The sequence below is a fragment of the Thunnus albacares genome, chromosome 9 (genome assembly GCF_914725855.1).
Source record: "Thunnus albacares chromosome 9, fThuAlb1.1, whole genome shotgun sequence".
NCBI classification, from domain to species: Eukaryota; Metazoa; Chordata; class Actinopteri; order Scombriformes; family Scombridae; genus Thunnus; species Thunnus albacares.
In genome coordinates, this window is record NC_058114.1 from 8,233,591 (window position 1) to 8,256,988 (window position 23,398).

Consider the following 23,398-nt stretch of genomic DNA (forward strand, 5'->3'; position numbering starts at 1 on the left):
TAGCACTAAATCTAATTCTATAAATTTAGCATTTGTAAAGTGACCCATAGTCACATGACTACTGAAGCAGGAAGTTAAACTGCAAGATGTGGTGCCGAGCTATTGGCTGCTGTAATGTTGTGCAACTGATAGACTGCTACTCTTGTTTGACTTGTTTGTTCTGAGAGTTTGTGTTTGAACTTTTTAAAATAAACTTTAACATCACTCTGCTCCAGGACGTGTGCCAAAACACTTTCAAATACATCGATTGTTGGTGTTTCCTTCGGCCTTTGTCACGAACTTGACTTTTAAAAGCCTGCAAGTTTGTAAGTTGAGAAACCTTCATGATTAAACACTACGGTGCATTTATAGGGTGTATTTACCAGAATTTTTAGGTATTTAAATGGACTTTACAGATGAAGATGAAGTGTTAACATCATCCTTTATAGATTGCACAACCCAGCTACAAGCCTGCTAGAGAGAACACATTAGAAATACAGAGGTATTACTAAAAAACACATACAAATGTAAAACCGAAGAAAGGTGTAAAAACTTGGGTATTTTCTTGTTCAATAAAAACACTTCAGACTGAAAATGGTCCTGTAAGGTCTAAATTTTATTATCACAATTCAAAAAATTTGACGTGAAAAAGAAAATTATCCTAATCTATCACCTGTCTTAACTGCTGACAACATTAACAACCGTAATTATTTTGCAAAAAGTAAGAACCGATATGAATGTACCCGCTTATAAATCACAGAAAATGAAAACATAAATGAGATGAAACAGCAGGGCTTAAACCTTCGACAAGATACTGGGCTTTAGCTGCAGACTGTTAATTCTACTAATGTTTAACAAGGACATATTGTCAGTTCTTGTATCAATAACTTCAATCCAATAAATCAGAGCATATTAAGCAAAGCCAGTAAAAGGAGGGCAGTGGCTCTGCCGGGGGGGGGGGGGGGGGGGGTGACAACTCTACTCCCAGATCTGCCTTGTAGTCTTCATCAGAGGTCAGATGATCTCATTCCTGCATTGACTCCTGGAAACTAAAAGAAAAATGATACCAGTAATTAACACTTCACATTCACGTCATTCAAAAAAATAACATATAAAGCTCATTTTATCCTTGTAGGTATGAATACTGAGCGAGTAGGTAATCTTCTCTGACGGTGACCGTGAAGCATGTAGCATGAACTCAGGTTCGACAGGGATTCTACTATTTTAGTCGGTATACACGATATATATAAGTGGTAGATGTATTATCCTCCTTCAGCCCTCAGTTATGCCTGATCATGTGGAGATTTCTCTTGCAGGAGATGCAGTTCTTCTCTGACTGTGAGTGAACATCACAAGTATAATGTCACAGGCAGACAGACTGTTGCCTTTTGGCATTTAAGATAAAAGAAATATACATATTTGATGGTGAAAGTCAGTAAAAATGGCCTTTTAGTATTAAATATTTTAGTATTAATTTTCTTATCCTCGTTAAATTCTTAGAATTATATATAAGCAAAGATCAATAGTCTAGTCTAACCTTAGATGAACCTGACAGCACTGAAAGTTTATTTCTACCGAAGCTATATCGTGCTCCATATTAATGTCTTATAGTACTGACACAAACAGTCAACAGATTGTTTACTCCACTGATCTGTTTTATAGAATTGTACATTAAATATATAGAATTTAGTGAACCATCAGCTGGCAGGCATGGTTCAACAGTAAGGCTCACCTGATCGCCCGGGGCGAGTAAAATGCCACATCAGCTAGTAAATCTGGCAACTCATTTGCCTGATCGGGGCATGTTTCAATCACATGTTTCAATCATTTTCTTTAAATCATCGTCATATCATTCTCTGGCACACAGCGAATCCCCCTCCCCTCGCATGCATCAGAGAATAATGGCGCACGCTGTTGACCAATCAAGAATCCAGTAGGTTAGTAGTGTGATGTGTGAAACAAACATCCCTCGGGAAATGTGAGTAATGTCAAATAGAGGAATCAGTGGAGCATGTAATGTTTCACTGCCAGAAATACTCTCGAGAACGAGAAACAAAAATGAAATCAGGAAGCCTGGACTGGAAGAAATTAGTTTAAAAAATGTATTTGCCCTCAGGTTAGAGAGACTATTACATTACTTGAGCGAAACAGTGCTGATCAAAAAAACTTAGTGTTCAGTGAAATATAAGGGATGGGTCATAACGTTTTCGATATGCAAGAATATTTGTTGCTTCGCATCGACGACACTCAGTGACATTGTTCTGTTTCATGTACTTACATAAAGAGACTCTTCATACATTTTTCCAGAGCCCAAAATAAAATAACTCGTTTTGTCCGACCAACAGTCCAAAACCAAAAGATATTCAGTTTTTTTAAAGCAGATAAAAGTAGAAAATCCTCACATTTGAAAAGTTGGAACCAGAGAATTTTTGGTGTTTTTTGCTTAAAAAAAAATCACTGACACAATGCATCAATTATTGAAATCATTGCCAGTTATTTTTCTTTTTTAATCAACTGATAATTAGATGTAAATTAATGGAAAAATTGCCCATTAACTTCCCAGAGCCCAAAATAGCATCTACATAGATCTTGTTTTGTCTGACCAACAGTACAAAACCCAAAGATATTCATTTTATAATAGTAAAAGACAAAGAAAAGCAGAAAATGCTCACACGTGAACAGCTGGACCCAGAGGATTTTGGCGTTTCCTGCTTGAACGATTAAAATCGTTGCCGATTATTTTTCTTTCGATGAATCGACTAATCGTTTCAGTTCTACAACTTATGTTTAAAGCAGCTTTCTTTACCATCTCTGCTACATCAAAGGTCGGATCTCCTCTCGATGCTGAGCAGCTCCACTTCGAAGATGAGCGTGGCTCCTCCGGGGATCTTAGGCGGAGCTCCCCGGTCTCCGTAGCCCAGCTCGGAGGGAATGACCAGCTTCCTCTTCTCCCCTTCGCACATTCCCAGCAGGCCCTGATCCCAGCCTTTGATCACCTGGCCGGTTCCCAGGGTGAAAGTGAAGGGCCTGTCGCGGGGGATGCTGCTGTCAAACTCCGTGCCGTCTTCCAGTTTGCCCGTGTAGTGCATGTTCAGCACGTCTCCTTTCCGTGACTTGATGGGGCAGTTGTCCACTCGCTTCTTGATGCCGATCTGTAGCTTCTTCTTCTCGGCCCCGTTGACCGCCGCCGGGCTCAGAGAGAGCAGCGTCACCGCGAACAACAGCAACACCCGCATGGCCGCAGTCCTCTCACGATTTTCAGGTGTTAAAGGGTTTGAGCTTTGGAGAAGCTTTGTGAGTGATGAATCAGGGAAAAGAGCCGCTGAGTGTGTTGCAGAAAGCGGATATACGTAGGAAACTTCACCGGCTGGTGTCACCATTAAAAACTTCCGGGGAAGAGTCTCTGACGATGCTGAAGTTGGTTTCAGATTCGATATTTTCTACACCAATTTAAATAGTGAAACTTTTATTTAATTATTTTTTATAATTAATCCACGGACATTTCAACGCCAACATGGTCTAATGTGACCATTTACCACATAGGTACTACTCAGAGATTGTTTTATTTTATTTTTTTGTATGATGTAATGCTTTAAATAAATAGTGCTTTTAGTTTTGTATGATGTAATGTTTGATACACTTGATTGTTTTGTAAATTTGCCTGACAGGGACTGCTAATGAAATTTACATGTCTAGCTAACTCTGAGACAGTCAACTGGCTGTTAAATAAACAAAACAGGCATTGCATCTCTATAAAACATACAAAAAATAATCCAAGCAGCAGTAACCTGACACAAATACAACACACAAGTAAATATAAAATAAATAAATGAATAAATAAAACACACAAAAAACTAAAAATTAAATGAATAAAAATTAAATAGGTTGGGAGCGACCCCTCAGATTTATCTGGTGACCCTTTGGAGGAGCCCGACCCCTATGTTGGGAACCACTGGACTAAACTAGTTAACTGTATACAAAGTAGTTGAAACTAGCTCCACCTCCAGCAGCTACAACAGTAACATGCTGCTCTAACACTGATGCTTCAGTATTAAAGGGAAACTTCAGCATTTTTCAACCTGCAAACAAGGTCAATTATGACTCTTTCTATCATGAATTTCTGATCCATAGAGGTTTTATATTTGTAAAACTTTCCTTGAGCCAAGAAAAGCGATTTAAAAATTTGTGACATCATCACAATGTAAAGCCTAATGGCCAAGCAGGAACTTGCGGGCAGGGCCAGTAGGGGAAACACCACTGCGCATATTCAGTGGGCCACACAACGTGGAAGCAATCCTAGAAGCTAGAAACTTTTTTTTTGCCATTTTTAGTCCGGTATGCAGCTTTTTATAATATCTCCATGGTCCTCTTCCACGGAGCCCGCCATGTAGCACTGCTATGTTTCTTCAGTAGCCCAGAACTCTACAGTTCTTTCGTTTTTCTTATGTTTTTCACAAGTGTCGCGACCACCATAGTTCATCTACACTCTTGAAGGGGAGGGGGAAGGGTTTTCAGTTGGTTGCAATTTGCAACCTCACCACTAGATGCCACTAAATCCTACACACTGGTCCTTTAAAGGATCTTTATAATTTACTTCTTCCACTAATGATCCAAACACATCATGACTAAAAAACAATGCAGATTAGAGACTCTGGAGACTTTTCAAACAACCTGCCAATTTTGTGAAAACTTACTTAAAAAGTACATTTTCACAGTTTTTTTCCCCACTCAGCAATGATTCAGACCAAGAAAAGTGTGGATTATTCTCCTCCAACCTGAAGCTAACTTCCAGCTCTCTCCACAGTTTGTTATGTCACCCCCGGAGAGCTAGCGGTCACCTGGAGCACCTAAAGTAAGTCACCTTTATTAGTGATATTTATCAAAATTCACACCAAAAATACAACTAACATAACAGTATGTCATCGATGTATATATATCCACAACTAACGGTGAACGTTGGTGTTATTTCAGGGCTGAACTATCCCGAGAGTTGGACGGCGAGTTAGCTGGCTAAGCTAACGTATCAGCTAGGACACCGATCTCTGAGGAAACACTTGAAAAAATGCTCGCTCGCATGTTATTTACCCTTCTGAACAGACTCCAAGTCGTTGAGAAGTTGGCAGAGTCTCGTCCGATCCGCAGGGCTGCTCAGATCACAGCCTACGCCCTCACCAAGGCTCAGCTAGCCGGCCAGGACGCCTCGAAGCGGGTCATGCAGTCGCAGACGCTGCGGCAGGTCCGGGAGGAGGCTGGACGAGTCCCCGGTGACCTGGGAGAGGTGGGCAACCGGCTCAAGAGGGTCCAAAAGACGTTTGTGAATGAGGTGAAGGAGGGCTGGAAGGATGGGTCCAGGCAGATCAAGAAATAAAGACGGTCAGACTGGCTGCAGGATGTTATAGAGACTGGGAAGCTATTGATGACAACCACTCTGTCCGATAATGGACTCACTGACCTTTCATGTTTTTGTAACCTCACCAGACTGCCAGCTGGACAAACTAAAGGAGACATCATGTATAAATACCCCTCAGCAATGCATGACAACTGTCTGTGTGGTGGTTAACTACAACTGTCTTGAATAACTGGCTTCATGTTGGAAACGATCAGTTCATGTCACTCCTGACCTGCAGCCAGTGGATAGTAATTTATCATAAGTAGGAAAGTTTAGCTAAGTACATCCATGATTCCCACATTTCTCAGAAAACATGAAATTGTGAATTGTAAAATTCCTTGTAGAGAAAAGTGTGGGGAAAAGTCAAAACTGTCCTCAAAAGTGACATAAGCGGCAGCTTTGAAAGGTGTAAAATGGTCAAGTGCACTTCTCAGAAGTTGGTTGAAGTTGAACTACCAAAGTGTACTTTTGTACCAGGGATTAGTTAGAAGACGGCATCAATAACAGACGATACTACTAGACATATGCTGAAAAAAGTGGTATTTCTCTTTCCACCAACCAAACCAATACACCAATCCTGCCATAAAGTTTTTGTGGATCTGAACAGGAGTAAAGCTGTCAGTGTAAATCATTTTATTGGCCTAAAGTGTACAAAGAAAATAACTGGTGTATAGAGAGAATGAATTCACTGTTATTCTGTGACTGTATAAATAAAGATTATAATTTATGATACAAACTGTGTCACTTGAGAGTTGTGAACTTATATCTTAAGTGTTCCAGTTTTGTTCTCCATCTGGTTAACCTAAAAGATGCACTTTAAAGTCCCCCTCCAGTCAAAAAAGTGTTTGACGTTGCAGAGTGATTGACAGCATGTGCAGAGTTCAAACGTGACATTCATCTGATGAAGGGGATAAGATAAGATTGAGCTTTTTGGTAAAGAGGCAGACATCATGTCTCTGGTACTTTTGACATAAAAAATATTTTCTTATTCACATATTCTGGATTTTTCAGTGAGAGGAAAAGGTGTGTTTAACTAGTTATTTTGACTTATGGGGGGAAACCATATCAGACATAAATAGGCTACTTGTTCAAAGCAGAATATTTTTGAGAGCTGCAACCATGATTTGATTAGTGGATCGACAGAAAATTAATCAGCAACTTGTCTGATAATGAAATAATTGGTTTAGTCATTCTTTTAAGCAAAAATGCCCAATAGTTGCTGGTTCCAGCTTTTCAAACATGATGATCTTATAGTTTTCTATGTCTATAGTGTCAAATCTGCAGTTTGTCCTCTGCTGCCACAGCAGAGTCACAAGTTCACAGTTCACTGCTTCCGAGTTGTAAACCATAGTCCCTTCGTTTTCACAACTCCAGCAGGATAACGAGAGATATATGAAACCCAGAAAAGGATTAACAGCTTAATTAGAATAAAGATAAGAGGACTTTTACTGCTTGTCAGCTGGTTAACCCAAAGTGAAGAACTTGTCAGGAGACCATGATGTCTTACGCAGGAACATTTATTGAAGCTCGATCGAGGAGAACAGAATTACAGGACAAGTGAAACACTGTGCAGTGCCACTCAATTCTGCTGTCTACTTCCAGACAAGAGTGTTTAAACCCTTCAACAAATCCTTACCCTTACTACTGCCAAGTAAGGCTGTGCTTCACACATCTATGCCCCTGTTGGTCATTGAACTATAAGCCACACACTATGCTGACTAAAGTTAACTGAAGTCACATAGTCTGTACACAGATTACTTGCTACCTTGAGACCAGTCTGACCATCTGCACAAAGCACAGCATATCTATCTCCACCTGACCTTGGTTCCCATCAGAGACAGCCAGCCTTATCAAGACAGCTGCATATCCCAACCAACCCCAGTAAACAGAGATATATACCGGAAAATGACCAGAGAATGACCCGTGGAACACAAATATTTCCACCACACCACTCCCTGGGAGATTTGGTGAAAGCGGATGCAGAATGATACAGCTTGTAGAAGATATATGCACACCAGTGAAGCATGTGCAAAGACTGGCTACATATCTATATCTTCATATCTCATTGACCCAATATAGTGCTGTCACTTACAGTAGAGGTTCAACAATTAGTTAATTAATCTATTTATAATTGATTTGGCAGAAAGTTATCTTGAGTACACCCTGAAAACATTTAATCAATGGTTTGTGCTTATGTTGTAATATTTCTTCATGTCAGACTACGAGCACCTGTTTTTTTTCCATGATGGAAATAAGTCCATGACTTAATAGTTGTATCCCTGACAAAGTCTGATGTGTTGTCAATAAACCTAAACCTATAAAAAATATTCAACAACTACTCTGCTTATCATTTTTATTGTTAAAGTCGTTTTTAAAGCGAGAATTTGATGGTTTTGGCTGCAGATTTCATGTCTCAAAGTTATAGATAATTGAATGTCTGTGGGTTTGAAGGCATCACCTTGTGCTCTGGGAACTTGTGATGGGAATTTTTCACTGTTTTCTGGGGAAATAAATGGACAAACCAAATTTCATGTATAGAAAGGTGTAAGAGGAGATCTGATTTCTGCCAAAATAAAACATTTGTCTGTGAAATAAAGCCAAAATTCACCTATTTTAAGACAATAACATGAGCAGAGGAGAGAGCACAGTTTGCAACATCTTCAGAAATGAGTAACATTCATCACTCTCACACACTTGTGGCACTTACATTTATTTAATTTGAACAAGCACAGAAAACAGCTCAAGTCAGCAGCTTTATGTAGAAGTACTAGTGCAGAGTTAAATGTTAGTTCAATGTCCCATAATTTCACATAAATATACATCTCTATTAGGAGGAAGAGAATGCATTTGTTTCTGACAGCATGAGTCAGTACATATACACTGATATGGCACCTGAACTTCATATAAAAATAAATCTCTGACAATAGGAAAATACACATCCGATCAACATTTTAAAACAGGAAACAGCATCAAGCATCAGGAAGTACAGCAGATATGACAAGAGCTGGTTAGTTCACTCGGAGGATACGAGAGCCGATTTTTTTGACAGTTGAGAATAAACAATTATTGTCTTTTAACTATATTTCCTGTCAATTTTCTGTCTGTAAGTCAAACACAAGCAAAAAAGCTGAAGACGTTAAAGTGAAAGCAGTTTTTCAAAACTTGTTTTTCTTCAATTGACATAAATTCCAGTTTGAAATAAACCATCCAGACAAACAAAAAACTCATTCACTCTCCAACACAAACCACAGGATGTTTTCTCCATGTTTTCTCTGAACTTGACCAACGAGTCAGTCTGTCTCGCTCCGACTGTGTCCAAATTAAATGCTAAAAAAGTCTGAAAAAATGGCCGATAACTGGGAAGAACGCTGAAGCAGTCAATCAGATTACATTAACAAGAGAAATGCTTAAATATTATACAGCAAAAGATTAAAAAAAAAAATTTGAATGTGCAGCTGCAAGCGAGCGCAGAAGAGAAACCAGATGAATGAAATAATTTATTTCCTTGATTTTAAAGTGTTTGAATAAAACACATGAAGCAAACAACCTACGGACACACAGTCACTCATCATCACACCGACCTCGGCACAGCTCTGTGTGGAGGGAAACACTAGTGCATATTCACTGATATGGCATCAGCTTAGAGTCAGAACATGGCCGAGAAAAGGCCATGCTCGTTAGTAGTATTCACAGAGCAAGTGGCAGCAGAGCAGAACAGAAATCTGACTTTTACGTTCACATGACGCCTTTTAAATGTCTGTAGCTGATCTGGGGTCAGTTACAGTCTTAATTTTTGGTATGTTTGGGAAAGTAAAAACAAATAAAGTGCAGGTTGTAATTTTCTTCTGTGGTTTCGAATGTGTGGGCTGACTAACTATATTTATTTTAATTGGTGAGAGTTTAAAAATAATTCCACCCCATGTTACTGCTGCTTTTACCACAAAGAATTTCAAGATTGTACTGGGAGGCCTAATTAGATCAGGTTTCCTGTGGTAAACCAGCAGCTACAACATCATCTGTGAGTCATGTGAGGTTAAAAATCAAATTGTCTGTTCCTGTTAAAACCAGCTTCTGAGAGACAGAGAGGAGCTTCCCACTAGAGCAAAGTAACAGGTGGTAGCATACGCACTGGTATGGCAGCTCACCTTCGGTAAACAAAGTGGCGGCGGCACCTCGTCGTGTCATATTCACACTGGCTGCAAGTCATCTGGCAGCTAACTCTCTTCTCTGCCGCACCAGTAAGTGTGCTTCATTTGCTTCAACATTACCACCATTAAAATCCAAAGGCAGTTCCAACATGCCATCGTCTCAAATATAATAAAATAACATATGGTGAATATGATGTAATCGTAAGATAAGATAAAACATGTAATCAGGGACGGAGTTTGGAGAGTGATTTGACTGAACAGCAGTCAAGAGGTTCAAAGTCTGAAGACTCCGGTATGAAAAAAAAAGAAATAAAAGGGGTAGAAGAGAGAAAGGAGGGAAGGGGGGGTTGGGTAAGGGCTATAGAGAGGTGAGAGTTAAGGAAAAGAGAAAAAGAAGAAAGGAAGGAGGAAAGGAGAAGAGGGGAAGAGGCTGGACGCTTGTGTCATATTGTCTTTACATCCAGAGGTTGGTCAGCATGGAGCTGAGCAGCGCCACCAGAAGCAGCCATGCAGAGGACATCACTGGAAGAGGGAAAGAAATTTTAAAATATTAAAGGAGACTGTACATAAAAAAACAACATCTTTGAAGCATGCACTGGCTTTTAGTAAGTGGAAATTGACAGCTCAATGTATTGTGTATCTTATTAATGGATCAATCTTCCTTCTGTCCTTTATCTATCTTCACTCATAATTTCCCAGGGGGTTCTGTAGTACATGGCTCATCCTTTCTTCCACAGTATCATATATGATATCTTAAACACCTCCGGCTGGATTTTGATGAAACAATGATGGAAAAAAAACACATCACCACAGCTTACTCTCATTTTTTAGAATTAAACTTATTGAAATAAGGGACAGCTTTAATCACAAGGTGACATAATTGTTACTGATTGTACTGTCTACACGGTGAGCTTAAACATCCCCATGTGCTGAAGTACAGCCCTACTGAATATTAGACAGTGTCGAGCGTCCCACCAGAGCAGTTTCACAGTGTCATGTCTATCTAAGAACCTCTGTAAGGTGGGGTATTTGTTTAAGAGATTTATGAGTGTTTATGCTTCATATTGAACCAGAATTTGATGAGTTTTTCAACCAATTATAATAAGATTCTCTTTATTTCAGCACTGCCTGAGTGGTAAAAGACACATTTCACACAGCCATCAGCTGAAATGAAACGGATGTAAAGAACGATTAAAGAAATGTGGTGTGTTTTTACCTGCACTCGATGAGTTGCAGTCCATGTTGACCAGTGCGTCAAGGTAGCCCGGGCCCAACCACTCCTCGTAGGTCTTTTTGTCAGCGACACTCACCAGGCGAACGGTGGAGTCTTTGAAGATGAGATCTTTGCCGCTGTAGGCCTGCGAGTCGAACATCTTGAAAACACTACCAGTGTCACTGCCAAAATATGTCTGCAGAGAAACAGTGAGGGAAACAAAGAAGCTTAATAAAGACCAAAACATCACGTTGATTAAAGGTTCAAACCATGTTTACAAGAGTTGATTTCCTACATCCTAGTTTAGCCACTGATTCATCTCACTATAACATGAACTTGAAGACACATGAGACTTATCTGAGAGATTGTTAATCCATCACATTGAACCTTTTGTCTACTTTATCTATTTATTTGTTTTGGTCAAAGTTAAGTTATCAACATGTAGCTTTGTTGCCTCGACCAGGATCCTTTTCGAAAACTCAACAGCAATTTTATTATTATTAGAAACTACATCACTCACTTATGATTCAGGTTACATTTTGTTTGGGACATTGATTTCTTGATTTGTTTATATATCTACCAAGATGTGGTCCTTAGAAGAAACTTTAAGCTGTATTTTTTTTCATTTGTTTTAAAATTCTAAACTTTTGGTCTGGCATTTTTGACATTATTTCTAAAATCATTAGTGCTTATCTAGAATCAGATTCTTTACTAATCGTCCTCGGCTCATCTGACGCAACAGTAAACTTTTCAAACGCTAAGAAACTTTCTTTTTCCCTCATCACAGAAAAAAAAACACACTGGAGGGAAACTAATGTCCTAACCACTAAAGTTTTAAAACACAATCTCTCTAAGTGTCATAGAATTTGAAAACCCTTAATTAAGTATCTTAATGCAGCTTGAAATTAGGCTACAATCTACATTTGGGATCATCTAGGCTCTTTTTATGTTTTTATTTATCTATTTTTGCTTTCTCAATTTATTTTGTTGTGATTAGTAGCCCTATTTTTTCACTTACTGACTGAATACCAGTGGATACTTGAGAGCACATGTTTTGGCTTTATAATACACTGCTAAACTGAGCAACACCTGAGCAACACACAAAAAAATCAAAAATCAAATTTACAACATTGATTGTTTGTCTTTTGAATGTGATCATCACTTCTCAGATGTCGGAGAATCCTTGAATGCACCACCAAGAAGAATCTTGAAACATGATGATCAATTTGACAAAAAAAAAAGTGAGTCCTTTAATATGAAGCATTATTTATCTTAAGCCAGTTTACTTTGCTGGCTTGCACCTTCTGGATGTGTGCAGTTTGCAAGACATTCACCAGGCAATTAGGGCCTAATGAACTTCACCAGTGAGTTGAGTCATAGAAAGTTCAAAAGTCAAGACATCTCTGCTTCTGTTGCTTCCACTTTGACTTCTTTTATACAAATCTATCTCTTGCAAGTTTCCTAACTTTAGGAAGAATACTAAATCACTTTTATGTTACACACATTCCCGAATTCCTTTGACTCTCCTCTTTAAAATGACACATGCATACTGTACATATGCATATTCAGTACCTGTGCGCTGTCCAGGAGTCCATAGACAATGTAGATGTTGGTGTCTGGCCGCACCATCACAGCATGGGAAGGGACTCTGGCCAGGTTACAGTTTAGGTAGTCTGTGACCTCGGCCCTGCTGTCCTGGGCACAGATCAGCTGGAAATCTTTGGACAGGAGATTCTGTGCCCACGGGTCAGTCGAGTTACCTGAATAAAGACACAAAGAGAGGTGGTTAGAGAGGTGGTTGACTGAGAAGCGACTTTTAAAAGGAGAATATTCTGTATCCTGGAGTTACTTGTTTTACCATCAGTGTTTGTGAAGACAGTGGTGTGTTTGATGAAAGCCACTTCCCCAGTTCCCTCTGCTAGACACCTGAATGGACAAAGATGCAGTGTGTTACATTCAAATAAAGTGTGTTAAGCTCAAGCAACGTATCAAGCAATTTTTAGTACCTGAAGGCACCGTCATATCCATCATACTGGTCTTTTCCCTTCTCACATTTGTTCTGCCCTGTGCCGTCTCCCTTACACAAAGCGCACAGGTTGCTCGGGAAACCGGGCTGGTTGGCGCCCGGTACGCAGCTTTGCTGGAAGAACCCTCCCACCGCTAAGCACCATGGGAAGCAACAAACAGAAGGTTAAAGGAGAATTCAGGCTTTTAAACCAAATACATTTTATAATTATTGCTACCCAGAGGAAAAGAAATACTTTAAAGAGATACTCCTCCAATTTTACACATTACGGTCAGTTTACTCATCGTGAGGAGTACTACAGTTTTATAATGTTTTCTGTGGTTCTGGAGGAGCTTTGTCAAGTCTGATGTAATAACCCTGATGATGTCAGCAGGGCAATCTCAGATCGGGTCTGTAGACAGCTAATTTATCACAGAAAACCTGTGTTAAGATGTGGAGGTATGTGGGTTAAAGACAAAGCATTAACCAGGCAGAGAGTTGTGACCCATACTGGAGACCTTTGTTACATTCATGGTCATATCCCATTTCTCTCTCCCCTTGTTTCCTGTCATATCTCAACTGTCACTATCTAATAAATGTATTTAATGTCCAAAACATACTTAAAAAAGTAACTAAAAGAATGAAATCTAGTGCTAAAAGGTTGATTAACAAATGAGTCAATCAACAAAGGAAAAACAATGTTACAGTAATAACCAATTAAACATTTTAGTCATTTATCAAGTAAGAGTAATAAAGAAGTAAGAAAGTTTAACACTGTAGATTAGACATCTGTCGGTTTTGAACTGGTGGTCAGACAAACACGTTTTACCTTGAGAAGTTGAGCATTTTTCACAATTTCTTTACGTTTTAGTAACTTAATGATTCATTGAAAAAAGCAGACTAATCAATAAAAATAAATAAAATCATTTGTTTCCCCCATAATGCAAACTAGAAAATGAAACATTCTGGTAACGCACACAGGAATGCTCACATGTTCAGTGTATAGTCAATGGATTCCTACACAAGAAGTTCATCTGACTTCACCTGAAATTCCTCTGCTACACACACACACACACACACACACACACTGACATCCTACTGACCTTGAGGTATCTCACAGTTTTTGGGGTAGATCAGGCCTCTCTCAATCAGCGTTGCTACAGGAACGTTCCAGCCAGCCGTGCGGCCCACTCCAGTGTGACAGGAGCGACGGCCTCGCAGGTCGTTAAGGCTGTGGATGTTATTATTATTCTTTTTCACCACCGCAACTGCATAGTAAATGGAGCCATCGCGAGCCCCTGGAGCAAAAACAAAACAAAACATCCTTGAAACCAGAGTGTGTGACTGTGTATCTTCGTTCATATGAATCTGTGTGTTTGTGTTTTTACCTGTGTAGCTCTCGCCGGTCGCAGGGACCAAGCCGTAGTCTTTGCCTGCTTTGTACATGTAACCTCCATCCAGAGTGATGGCATCAGCCTCTTTGTTCTACACAAATAGAAACAGAAAGAACAGAGATTGAGATGCCAGATCTGCTATAAGAAACCTGCAATCACTGGCCACTTGGGGGCAGCGGAAACACATTGTGAACACAAAACTGACATATCATCAGCTTTTAAGTTGATATGTTGAACATGTTAGCAAAGTATTTCCACATCAGTTACAAAGCAACATTATCATGCATGTCAGTCCAATATTCACTCTCTTTTAGCTCTTTTTTTTGCTCTCTAACAGATCCTGAGGGAAATATCTGACTCTTTGGCTGCTAAATGCTCCACTATATTTCACCAGATAGTTGCTGACTGTCTGTTTGCTGTTTGGTGCTGAGCAGGTAGTGTACAGTGAGTTTTGAGAGCTTTTGCTCTGAAAACAGCTGCCTGCTGCGGCAAAAAAACAACACTACTAGAGTGGTGAGAGTGAACCAAAACAGAAAAGCTGCAGCCGGACAGCTAAACAATGAGCTGAAACTCACTATAAAGCTGCGTAAAGCTGAGTGGAACTGCAGGTAATTCTCTGTGGGTTCATCACTACGAGTGACTCCTCTGACATAACACACTGACATTTGATACAGTTTTTATTAGAAAATATTTGCTTATTGCCACTTTAAAACAAAAACTACTGACACTAAAAGCTTTCAGTAATTTGTTGCTGGTGATCTCAAGAAACCGGCAGTGAGAAACATCTGTCTGGTACCTGGATTTTCTTCATGCAGTCAGTTTCAGACTCCCCGTAGACACAACTGATGTCTGGAACCAGATTTTTACTGCGGAAGGCGGTGGCCATGTCACCGCACTTCTGCTGCTCGCCACTGGACACCACACACCACCGCAGGGTTTTTTCTGTTGATAGATGGATGGATGGATGGATGTATGGATGAGTGGGTGGGTGAGAAGACAGATGAGGACAGATGGAAAGATAAACTCAGACAGATAAATATGCTTCACCTGTAAGGGTACAGCCCATGGCAGTCATGGCATTATAATAGCGACTACCCAGCCACTTCTTGGGGTCCTCATACCCAGCCTCTTGAAACATGATGGAGAACTCAGAGAAGAGCAAATTTTTTCCCCCGTACTCCGCAGAGGAAAACATGTCGAAGCCGGATTTTTCCTGCAGACAAGAATTTACACTCAGTCTCACAAATGAAATCTCACAGCGGAAATGTATAATATTCACACATAAGCGACAATGTGGCCAAATGGATCACTGATTACTTTGTTGTGTCTAATACCTGTAATGAAATTCGATAATTCAGGAATAATAAATGCGGCGATAACCAACATGTCACATATATGTATTGTCACAGGTGGAAGGTGTCAATCTGTATCTCCATGGCTACAATGTGCCAAAAATAGAACTTTGATGACTGATGTAGAGCTGCAACAATTAGTCAATGGAAAGAAAATTAATCTGCAATAACTTTCATAATCAATTTATTGTTTCATTTTTCAAGCATAATTGTCAAACCTTCTTTGGTTTTATCCTCTTAAATGAGACAATTTGCTGTTTTTCTTTGTCATGTATGACATTAAATTGAATATCTCAAGATTCTGGACTGTTAGTCAATAATTTTCCCATTATTTTTTTTATAATTTTATTTTTAAATAATCATTACTTGCAGCCCTACACTGATGTATTATTGATGCATTTGGACGTACCATCCCCTGCGTCAGCATGTTAAACACCACAGATGGGGTGACGTGATTGCCGACCACGATGCCACGAGATGGAACGCGGACTAGATGGCAGGATTTCCACTCATCAACGGGAGCTCTGGTGCCATCACGACACAACAGCTCATAGTCTGATGACTTTAGTTTATGTGCCCATTCTGGGCCACGACCTGGTGAAGAAATAACTGGTTAGCTAACAGACAAGCTTACTCACTAGATGGGTATTAGCCATCTGAATGACAGCATTTACTCAAATTATTATAATAGCCAACTTATTTATAATTATCAAGTTAACAAGTTGTTACCATCGGTGTTGTCCTCGACAGTTGTGTGTTTGATGAACGCCACGTCTCCTTGACCATCTACCATACACCTAAAGAGACCGAACCAAAAGCAGGAGAAGTTGAGAGTTAAAGGTATGAACTACTTGTAAATTCTCACACCAATTTCATTGAAAGTGGTCAAAACCAGATGCTAACGCCATTCACTTTTTGTCCCTCTTGTGTTTTCCTCTTCATAAACACAACAGAGATATTTAAAGATCCTCTCCAGAGATGTTTTAAGATGTATATAAAATACTCTACTTTGAATAATAATTTGTGTCTGGTATGGTTTTTCCACAAAAAAGTTAAATTATCTTGTTAAAATCCTTGAAATGACATCTACTACAGAAACTATGAATATGCAAATATTTTTCGTCTCAGAAGTTTAACTACTGGACACAAGATTTTAAGTCCATTCTCAGTGTATCTGCAGTGGAGGCTTCAAGTTTCCACATCACACTTGTGTAAGTTGAATATTGGACCAGGATTGGCTTCCAAACTATTTGTGATGTCACAAATCATGCTCGAAGGCCTGCCACTTAAAATCAGATTTTCGATAAGCACAGAGAAACTTTCCTCCTTCAGCAGATGAATATGAAAAAAGTCTAGTGTCAAACTCTGCATATACATCATTTTGCGAAGTGAAGCTCAAAAATTCAACTGTAGGAACAAGAAAAATATATCTCTGAGTGGACGGAGACTTTAACCATCAAAGACACAAATTCTTGGATTTGTTTCTTTCTTTTTTATTGTCTGAGCCCAGAGGAGTAATTTCCATTGTGTATCACTCAAAGAGAATAGTTATGTCTCTGTGTGGTCTTGTTTCAGTCGTTAAGGAATTACAATTTTTTAATTACTGAATTGACAGGACTACAGCCATACATCTGTGAGGCTGTACGAAGTCACAGTGCTTTGAACTGAATGGGTTAGGGTTACAATGAATGTTAGCATATGCTATCTCTATCTCTATGCTAATTTAACATTTCCAGCCTTTTCAGCCTTAGAAAACTACAGTGTAAAAATGCCATAAGATGTGAACATGGTAGTATATGTTATGTAATGTACTATATATTTATTTCTTTTTCTAAGTTATAGTTTTAGGTTACTGCTTGTATATTGTATACAGATGAAATGCCTGAATGTTGGTATTGAAGTGTGAAAAAGTTAGCATGCACACATTTGCTGCTTAGCACTATGACCATGACCATGAAAAATTAGTACTATGAGTAGTATAATATAATAATAATTAATAAAAAAACAATAAATATAATAGTAAAAATATACATTATAATAATGTATGTATAACAAATAGTAGTTTTCACCCTTTACTCTATGTTGCTATGTTTTTTTTTTCTCATTTGTGTTAGCCTACAACATACGCATACAACTCACAGTTTATATTATATATAAATATATAATTTTGTGTAATGTATGTATAATTGACATAAGCGATTGTGACACAACCATAGCTGGTGTTTCCTGCAATAAGTAATTCATAAGCCTTACTGTTGCTTTGCTTTCTACCCTGAATATAACACATAAATGATCCAAATATTTAAATATGAGTCATAATGAAAACCTTTACTGAAACTGGTCCTGATAGAGGAAAGGAAGGAATTACTAAAAAATGACCTTACTGTATGTAATTCTGATGTGTGTGTGAGTGTGTGAGTATGTAGAATATGAACTTGTGTTACCTGAACGCCCCGTGATAGCTGAAGTATTTCTCGTTGTCGCCCCACTCACATTTGTGCCCTCCCTGCCCGTCTCCCCCACACTGCTGACACAGAGATGAAGGGTAACCAGCCTCGTTTGCTCCGGGGACACAGCTCGCATTGAAGAAATTTGCCACACCTGATCACAAACACACACACACACATACACACACACACACACACATACATGTTGTTTATTTTCTGTTGTAGGCCAACAAACTTTATTATTTTTAGGATTTTTCTCTTAATGGTGGAAAAATGATTTCTGCTCTTGACATAATGAGCATTATGTAATGAAGGTCTCATTAGGCAATCACAGTCACAGTCATCATTTACATTTTGCATCAGCTGATACAACAACCCCATTAAACAACAGACCCCATGTTTCCCACATCAGAATCTCACACATCTTGAGATTGTAAAATATGTAAGATTAAAAAAATCAAGACAGCAGCTTCTCTGTTCCACTTCCTGTCACCTGCCTATCCCTTACCTTTTTCACAGCAGTAATAGAAAAAAAAAAAAAAATCACAGCTGTAACTAATGACTTTCATGATGACTCCAAGGATGGAGACCCAAAGTGTTTAATATTGAATAAATAAATAAATAAACAGATAATTAACAGACATTAGGAAATACATAATCAAACTGTATGAATAAATACATACAAAATATTTGAAATATGATAGGTGATATAACCATACAATTGTGAAATTATACTATTAATTGAAAACTCATCTGCAAAAAATAACAATAATAATGTCATTTTATTCAATTCTAGCAGTTTTCATCTCATTCATCAATCAGCTGCCCCCTTCTGTATTGCTTTGCCTTTAATATTTTATCAATTTTCTTTTCATTTGTTATCTGTGCAATGCTGTCGTGTTTTTAGGATTTTACCCAAATTTGATTTATTTTATTCTACACTTTTATTAATTTTCTGCTTGATCCTCATAATTATATCTGTGTTTTCATTTGATTGTAGTTCTCAGTATCTGTAAAGTGCTTTGGTCAACATTTGTTGTTTTTAAATGTGTTCTATAAATTGACTCAAATAATAAACCAAACATTAAAATTATTATTGTCTCTCCAGCTTTCTATATGTATATATACAGTATATGTATATGTTTCCTACCCTGTGGGATGTTGCAGCCCATCGCAGAGATGTATCCCTGGTCAATGAAATATCCTATAGGCATATTCCAGCCGGCTGTTCGGCCTTTCCCGGTGTGGCAGCTGTTTCTTCCTGCCAGGTTGTTGATGTTGATGCCAGGGTTCGACTTTTTCACCACCGCGACTGTATAGTAGGTGGCACCGGTACCTGAGGTGACGACAGCACAGGTGTTAACACACATGACACTGGAGCACTGACTACTGCAAGTACATGGACAGCAAAATATTTCTCTCTTATTATCAGGGAGATGAAATGGCATAAGATCAAAGTGCAGACTATGTAACGCTTGTTTTTAAATATCCCACATGCAGCACAGAGATTATAATCCAAGTAAGTAAAAGTACATGTGTGATGTGTGATCATTAGTGGAGAAATAATAATATATATTCACCTGTTTTCACTTTCTGTGTCTAGGAATCATCTATAAATTGTTATCTTTTCATGTCAGATGAACTGTCAGATCTAGTTCAGTAGTCAATGTTTACAGAGAATTCCCAAATTACTAAATCCACCTCTGGCTACAGTGGAATAACTCCAGTCAAGCAGATTAAGAAAACTCAGAGTGTTAATTTTCTTTTGTCTGATTCAGAATAGACAGATGAACTCTTTTATATAATTATTTTTCGTTCACTAGCATTAATCCTGCCCCATCATGAGCAATCCAAACTTATCAACTAAAGTCACTTGGAGTCATCATCAGTATTGTTTTCATCATACTACTAAAACTTACGGTCAGGGCCTGATTCACCACCAGCTATCTTGAAGGAAGCAATCTTCGACTGCTTGTAGACGTTGGAGGATGCCATGGACAAGGCATCTGCTTCATTTTTCTGCAGAGACACAACAAAGAAAAGGATTAATTATGTTAAAAGACTAAAGAAACATCTGTGGCCACATGATGATTTGCTCTGGAGCAAAAATGTGTATTTCTTCTTAAAATGGGACTAAAAGTCTCAGCAGGATCAAATCTACAAGAGGTTTAAAGATTCCATATTAGATTAAACATGCTTTTAAGCAGCAGATGGCGCTTTGGTACATATTTTCTGGGAGTTTGAGAAATTAAGCACTTTTTGGAAACTTTTCATTAATGCTAGATACTGAAATTCAATTCAATTCTTGTTTATTTTTTATATAAAAAAAACCAATTCAAAATATGAATACTGATTAGCATTACTTATTTTGCAAAAAAAGTATTTTGTTGTGTTGGACAGACAAGACTGCTCTAACTTTTAATTTATTTCTATACCTTATTTTCTTCCCCTAGAGAGTCATTGGAAAACAAAAATTGTGGATATACTTGATTACTTGATTTTTAGTCACCTTTTATCTTGTACTTGGAAAATGCAAAATTCAAAAAACAGTAGATGTTTAGTCATAAAAAATATAATTTACTGGATTTTTTTGTAAGACATAATTTTGGCATATTGTATATCATTGAAGCGCTTGTTTTTGCCCTGGGGTGGAGGGAATGAAGAAATGTGTGGACTGCATTGCTCGTAGTATCTACAGTTTAATGAAATGTAAAATAATAAAGAAAAATATATTATTAAAAAAACATGCTTGTAAGAGGAAAACACATAGCTTATTGAGCCTATCAGCTATTTCCTTATAACCTGAATTTGTACATAATACTTGTATTTTGCCCCGAGTTTAGCTTCTGGTAATTAAGATAACCTGTTCAGAAATCTTCCAATCTGTGGTTAAACAAACCTTTACTCAGTGTGCTTTGCGCCTCCTGATAACTATATGGTCCATTAACAAGTTTATTGCACAAGTTTCTGCCTCGTTATCTGACACGTGATGGTGTGTTCTGCCACTTAACATTTCCATCAGTGCTCTATGTCCCCTGTTGCACTGATTGACACAAATCAATAGATGATTAGATCAAAGAAGCTACACTTGTTTTAAACAAGTCAATTAGGAAGATTGGAATATTATTCCAATCTGACATGCTCGATTTGGTCCTTGTTATCACTAACCAACCTGCAGTTTCTGAACGCAGCCCTCGAGAGTCGCTCCCTTGACACAGCTGACGGATGGACTGATGGAGACGGCGGCGAAAGCCTTCGACATGGCCTCGCATTTCGACTGCTCTGGATCTGAGATGGTGCACCATCGGATGTTGCTCTGGCCAAATACTGAGGGTGAGAGACATGGAGAGGTACAGGGAGAGAGAGAGAGTGCAGGTGATCAGTCTGTTATTAAAATATTAAGTCCTTCATGAAAACATCCTATTTAACGTTTTTTTTTGCCTTTGTATAAAATATCTGATTAAGTGGTAATGCTTTATTTTACATTTTATAATTAAGTAATTTTGCAGGTATTTAATGGGAAATACACTCATTATGGAGTTTTTTTTAAGAGTGAGTTAAAGAATTGTTATTAAAGGGGACCTATTATGCTCATTTCCAGCTCTATATTTTCACTAGAGTAGCTTTGTGTGATTCACAGTTCAAAAGGCTCCTTATTTATCTTATACTGGCCCTTTATGCAGTCCCTCACTTCAGTCTCTGTCTTTAACAGGCAGTCTTAGCTCCTGTCTCTTTAAGGCTCCCCTCCTGATGAGCCCACTCTGTTCTGATTGGCCAGCTTCAAGAAGCCTGCCGAGGGGCAGCCGTATCAGAGTTGTGTTAAGTTACTGCCAATGCAAACCAGACATTTCCTGCTTTATTTGATCAAATTAAAAGCTTTTAAATTACTAAATAATGGGAGACTTTATTGTGAAGAATTTACAGGAAATTAAACGTGTTCCTCACTGAATTAGCAGAGCTTTGTTAGCGGCATTACATGGAGATATATGGAGATCTTTGTTCAGCGGATCAGTTAGAAATAATGCAGGGACAAGCAGAAACAACCACAGTGGTGATGATGTTTGATGAAGAGCTGCAGACAACAAGCACACCTCCAACAAGTAAACTACTTATTTTACTTTGCCTGCTGTGTAATGGAAAAACAGTCACAGTGTGCCAGCTCGACTCGAGTCATGGCTCGGAGTGACTACCTCCAAAACCAAGGAAAAATGCCATAATGTTAGCGGAGTGGAGCAGATGACCACATAAAAAAATCCATCACGAGCTGACATCAGCTTGGGCTGAAAGTAGAAAAAACCGAGTGTTCAGAGCTTCTACATATGTTTACCTCATTATTTGACACTTTGTTCACATTTCATATGAACATCTGACATTGTTCATTATATATATGACTGAAAATAAGCAAAAGCATAATAAGTCCCTTTTAAGAAGTTTTGAAAATTAACAAGTATGAACCCAAATATAATGAGCAGGCATTTACCTAAGCCTTAACTAAACCACACTTGTCTCCATTTTTCTTATAATTTTACCAAAATTTCTGTAAAATGTCCTAAAATTAACTGTTCAATACCTAAAAATCACAAAGAAAGTGTCCAGGAAATTTGTATAAAATTAAAGGACCCATAAAATAAAGCATTATTATGTTTCCTTAGCAGGGCTGCTGTACAGAGGCAAGTCAAATCACCTTAAAAGTTGCTTTGTAAATTCACATCTGTGGTAATCCAATTTGTTGCTCTTAGACTTGTATCGCATGCATTTTATTCCAGCCACAAAGACACACATTATTTAATAAATCAATGAAAACATTCAGATAAATTAAAAAAAAATGCTTATTTTGTGTAACTCACAGTGTACACAGTGTAAAAAAGCATTTCTTACCTGTATTTAGTATTAGCAGTAGAGCTCCTACTGTCCTCCACATAGCCATGGCCTTGTTCTTTCTCCTCCTATCTTTGGTGAAATAGCCTTCTTTTCCCTCTCCTCTACTTTATATGACGACTCCGGGGTCAAAGTCCTACTTCTATTTCCAAGAATCAGCTTAAAGTCCTGGTGTGAAGTTCAGAAGAGATTGTATTTTTAGTGGTTTACAGCTGGCATCTACAGCATGTCATTTCTAGTGGATTATTTGAAGCTCAGTGTAGAGTTTAAGAAAAAGTGTGCCTCACTGGTATACCTGGTCTGACACGTCTCTGCTGCTGCCGCCTGGCTGCAGGCCAGAGCTTAGACAGAGAGGTCTTTTACACTCAGGACCGCACCTCTGCTTTCCTCTCCCTCCTCTGCTCTGCTCGCATGGTGCTTTTCCACTGATGGGCAAGAGGGAATGAAGGGTTTCATACCAACACAGTGACTCAATGCTGAAACACCACAGAGACAAAAAATATGTTTACCTGCTTTTGTTATGGAATGTGATCTTGCCTCTTATTGCTAGAGGTTCAGTTATTTGTTTTGGTGCAGAATAGGAAAGCTGTTTT

General features: G+C 38.5%; 3 protein-coding genes across 6 annotated transcripts; 1 reads left to right on the forward strand and 2 right to left on the reverse strand.

Annotated features, from left to right (window-relative positions):
* Window positions 1-574: 574 nt before the first annotated feature.
* Window positions 575-3,356, reverse strand: fkbp2 (FKBP prolyl isomerase 2). 3 transcript variants are annotated; one of them, XM_044362590.1, is made up of 3 exons: window positions 2,786-3,356; window positions 2,652-2,687; window positions 981-1,028 (listed from the first exon to the last, which is right to left on the reverse strand). In XM_044362590.1, exon 1 carries the CDS (start codon window positions 3,213-3,215, stop codon window positions 2,799-2,801), a length of 417 nt encoding a protein of 138 aa, XP_044218525.1. In that variant the 5' UTR covers window positions 3,216-3,356; the 3' UTR covers window positions 981-1,028; window positions 2,652-2,687; window positions 2,786-2,798. The 3 variants fall into 3 exon arrangements, with proteins under 3 accessions (XP_044218524.1, XP_044218525.1, XP_044218526.1); XM_044362589.1 differs by lacking the exon at window positions 2,652-2,687 and having other exon boundaries at window positions 575-1,028; window positions 2,786-3,354; XM_044362591.1 differs by lacking the exon at window positions 981-1,028 and having other exon boundaries at window positions 2,652-2,690.
* A 1,237-nt stretch (window positions 3,357-4,593) lies between these two features.
* Window positions 4,594-6,109, forward strand: si:ch211-162e15.3 (protein NCBP2AS2). The gene is made up of 2 exons (XM_044362482.1): window positions 4,594-4,831; window positions 4,951-6,109. The coding sequence occupies exon 2, from the start codon at window positions 5,042-5,044 to the stop codon at window positions 5,345-5,347; it is 306 nt and encodes a 101-aa protein (XP_044218417.1). The 5' UTR covers window positions 4,594-4,831; window positions 4,951-5,041; the 3' UTR covers window positions 5,348-6,109.
* A 1,953-nt stretch (window positions 6,110-8,062) lies between these two features.
* meltf (melanotransferrin) lies at window positions 8,063-23,187 on the reverse strand. Of its 2 annotated transcripts, XM_044362762.1 has the most exons (17): window positions 23,101-23,187; window positions 22,806-22,973; window positions 21,100-21,254; window positions 19,847-19,946; window positions 19,078-19,263; window positions 17,925-18,081; window positions 16,210-16,277; window positions 15,890-16,074; window positions 15,176-15,341; window positions 14,925-15,070; window positions 14,123-14,219; window positions 13,838-14,032; window positions 12,736-12,889; window positions 12,588-12,655; window positions 12,302-12,489; window positions 10,733-10,925; window positions 8,063-10,038 (listed from the first exon to the last, which is right to left on the reverse strand). In XM_044362762.1, the coding sequence occupies exons 2-17, from the start codon at window positions 22,852-22,854 to the stop codon at window positions 9,971-9,973; spliced, it is 2,175 nt and encodes a 724-aa protein (XP_044218697.1). In that variant the 5' UTR covers window positions 22,855-22,973; window positions 23,101-23,187; the 3' UTR covers window positions 8,063-9,970. The 2 variants fall into 2 exon arrangements, with proteins under 2 accessions (XP_044218697.1, XP_044218696.1); XM_044362761.1 differs by lacking the exon at window positions 23,101-23,187 and having other exon boundaries at window positions 22,806-23,083.
* Between the last annotated feature and the right edge of the window lie 211 nt (window positions 23,188-23,398).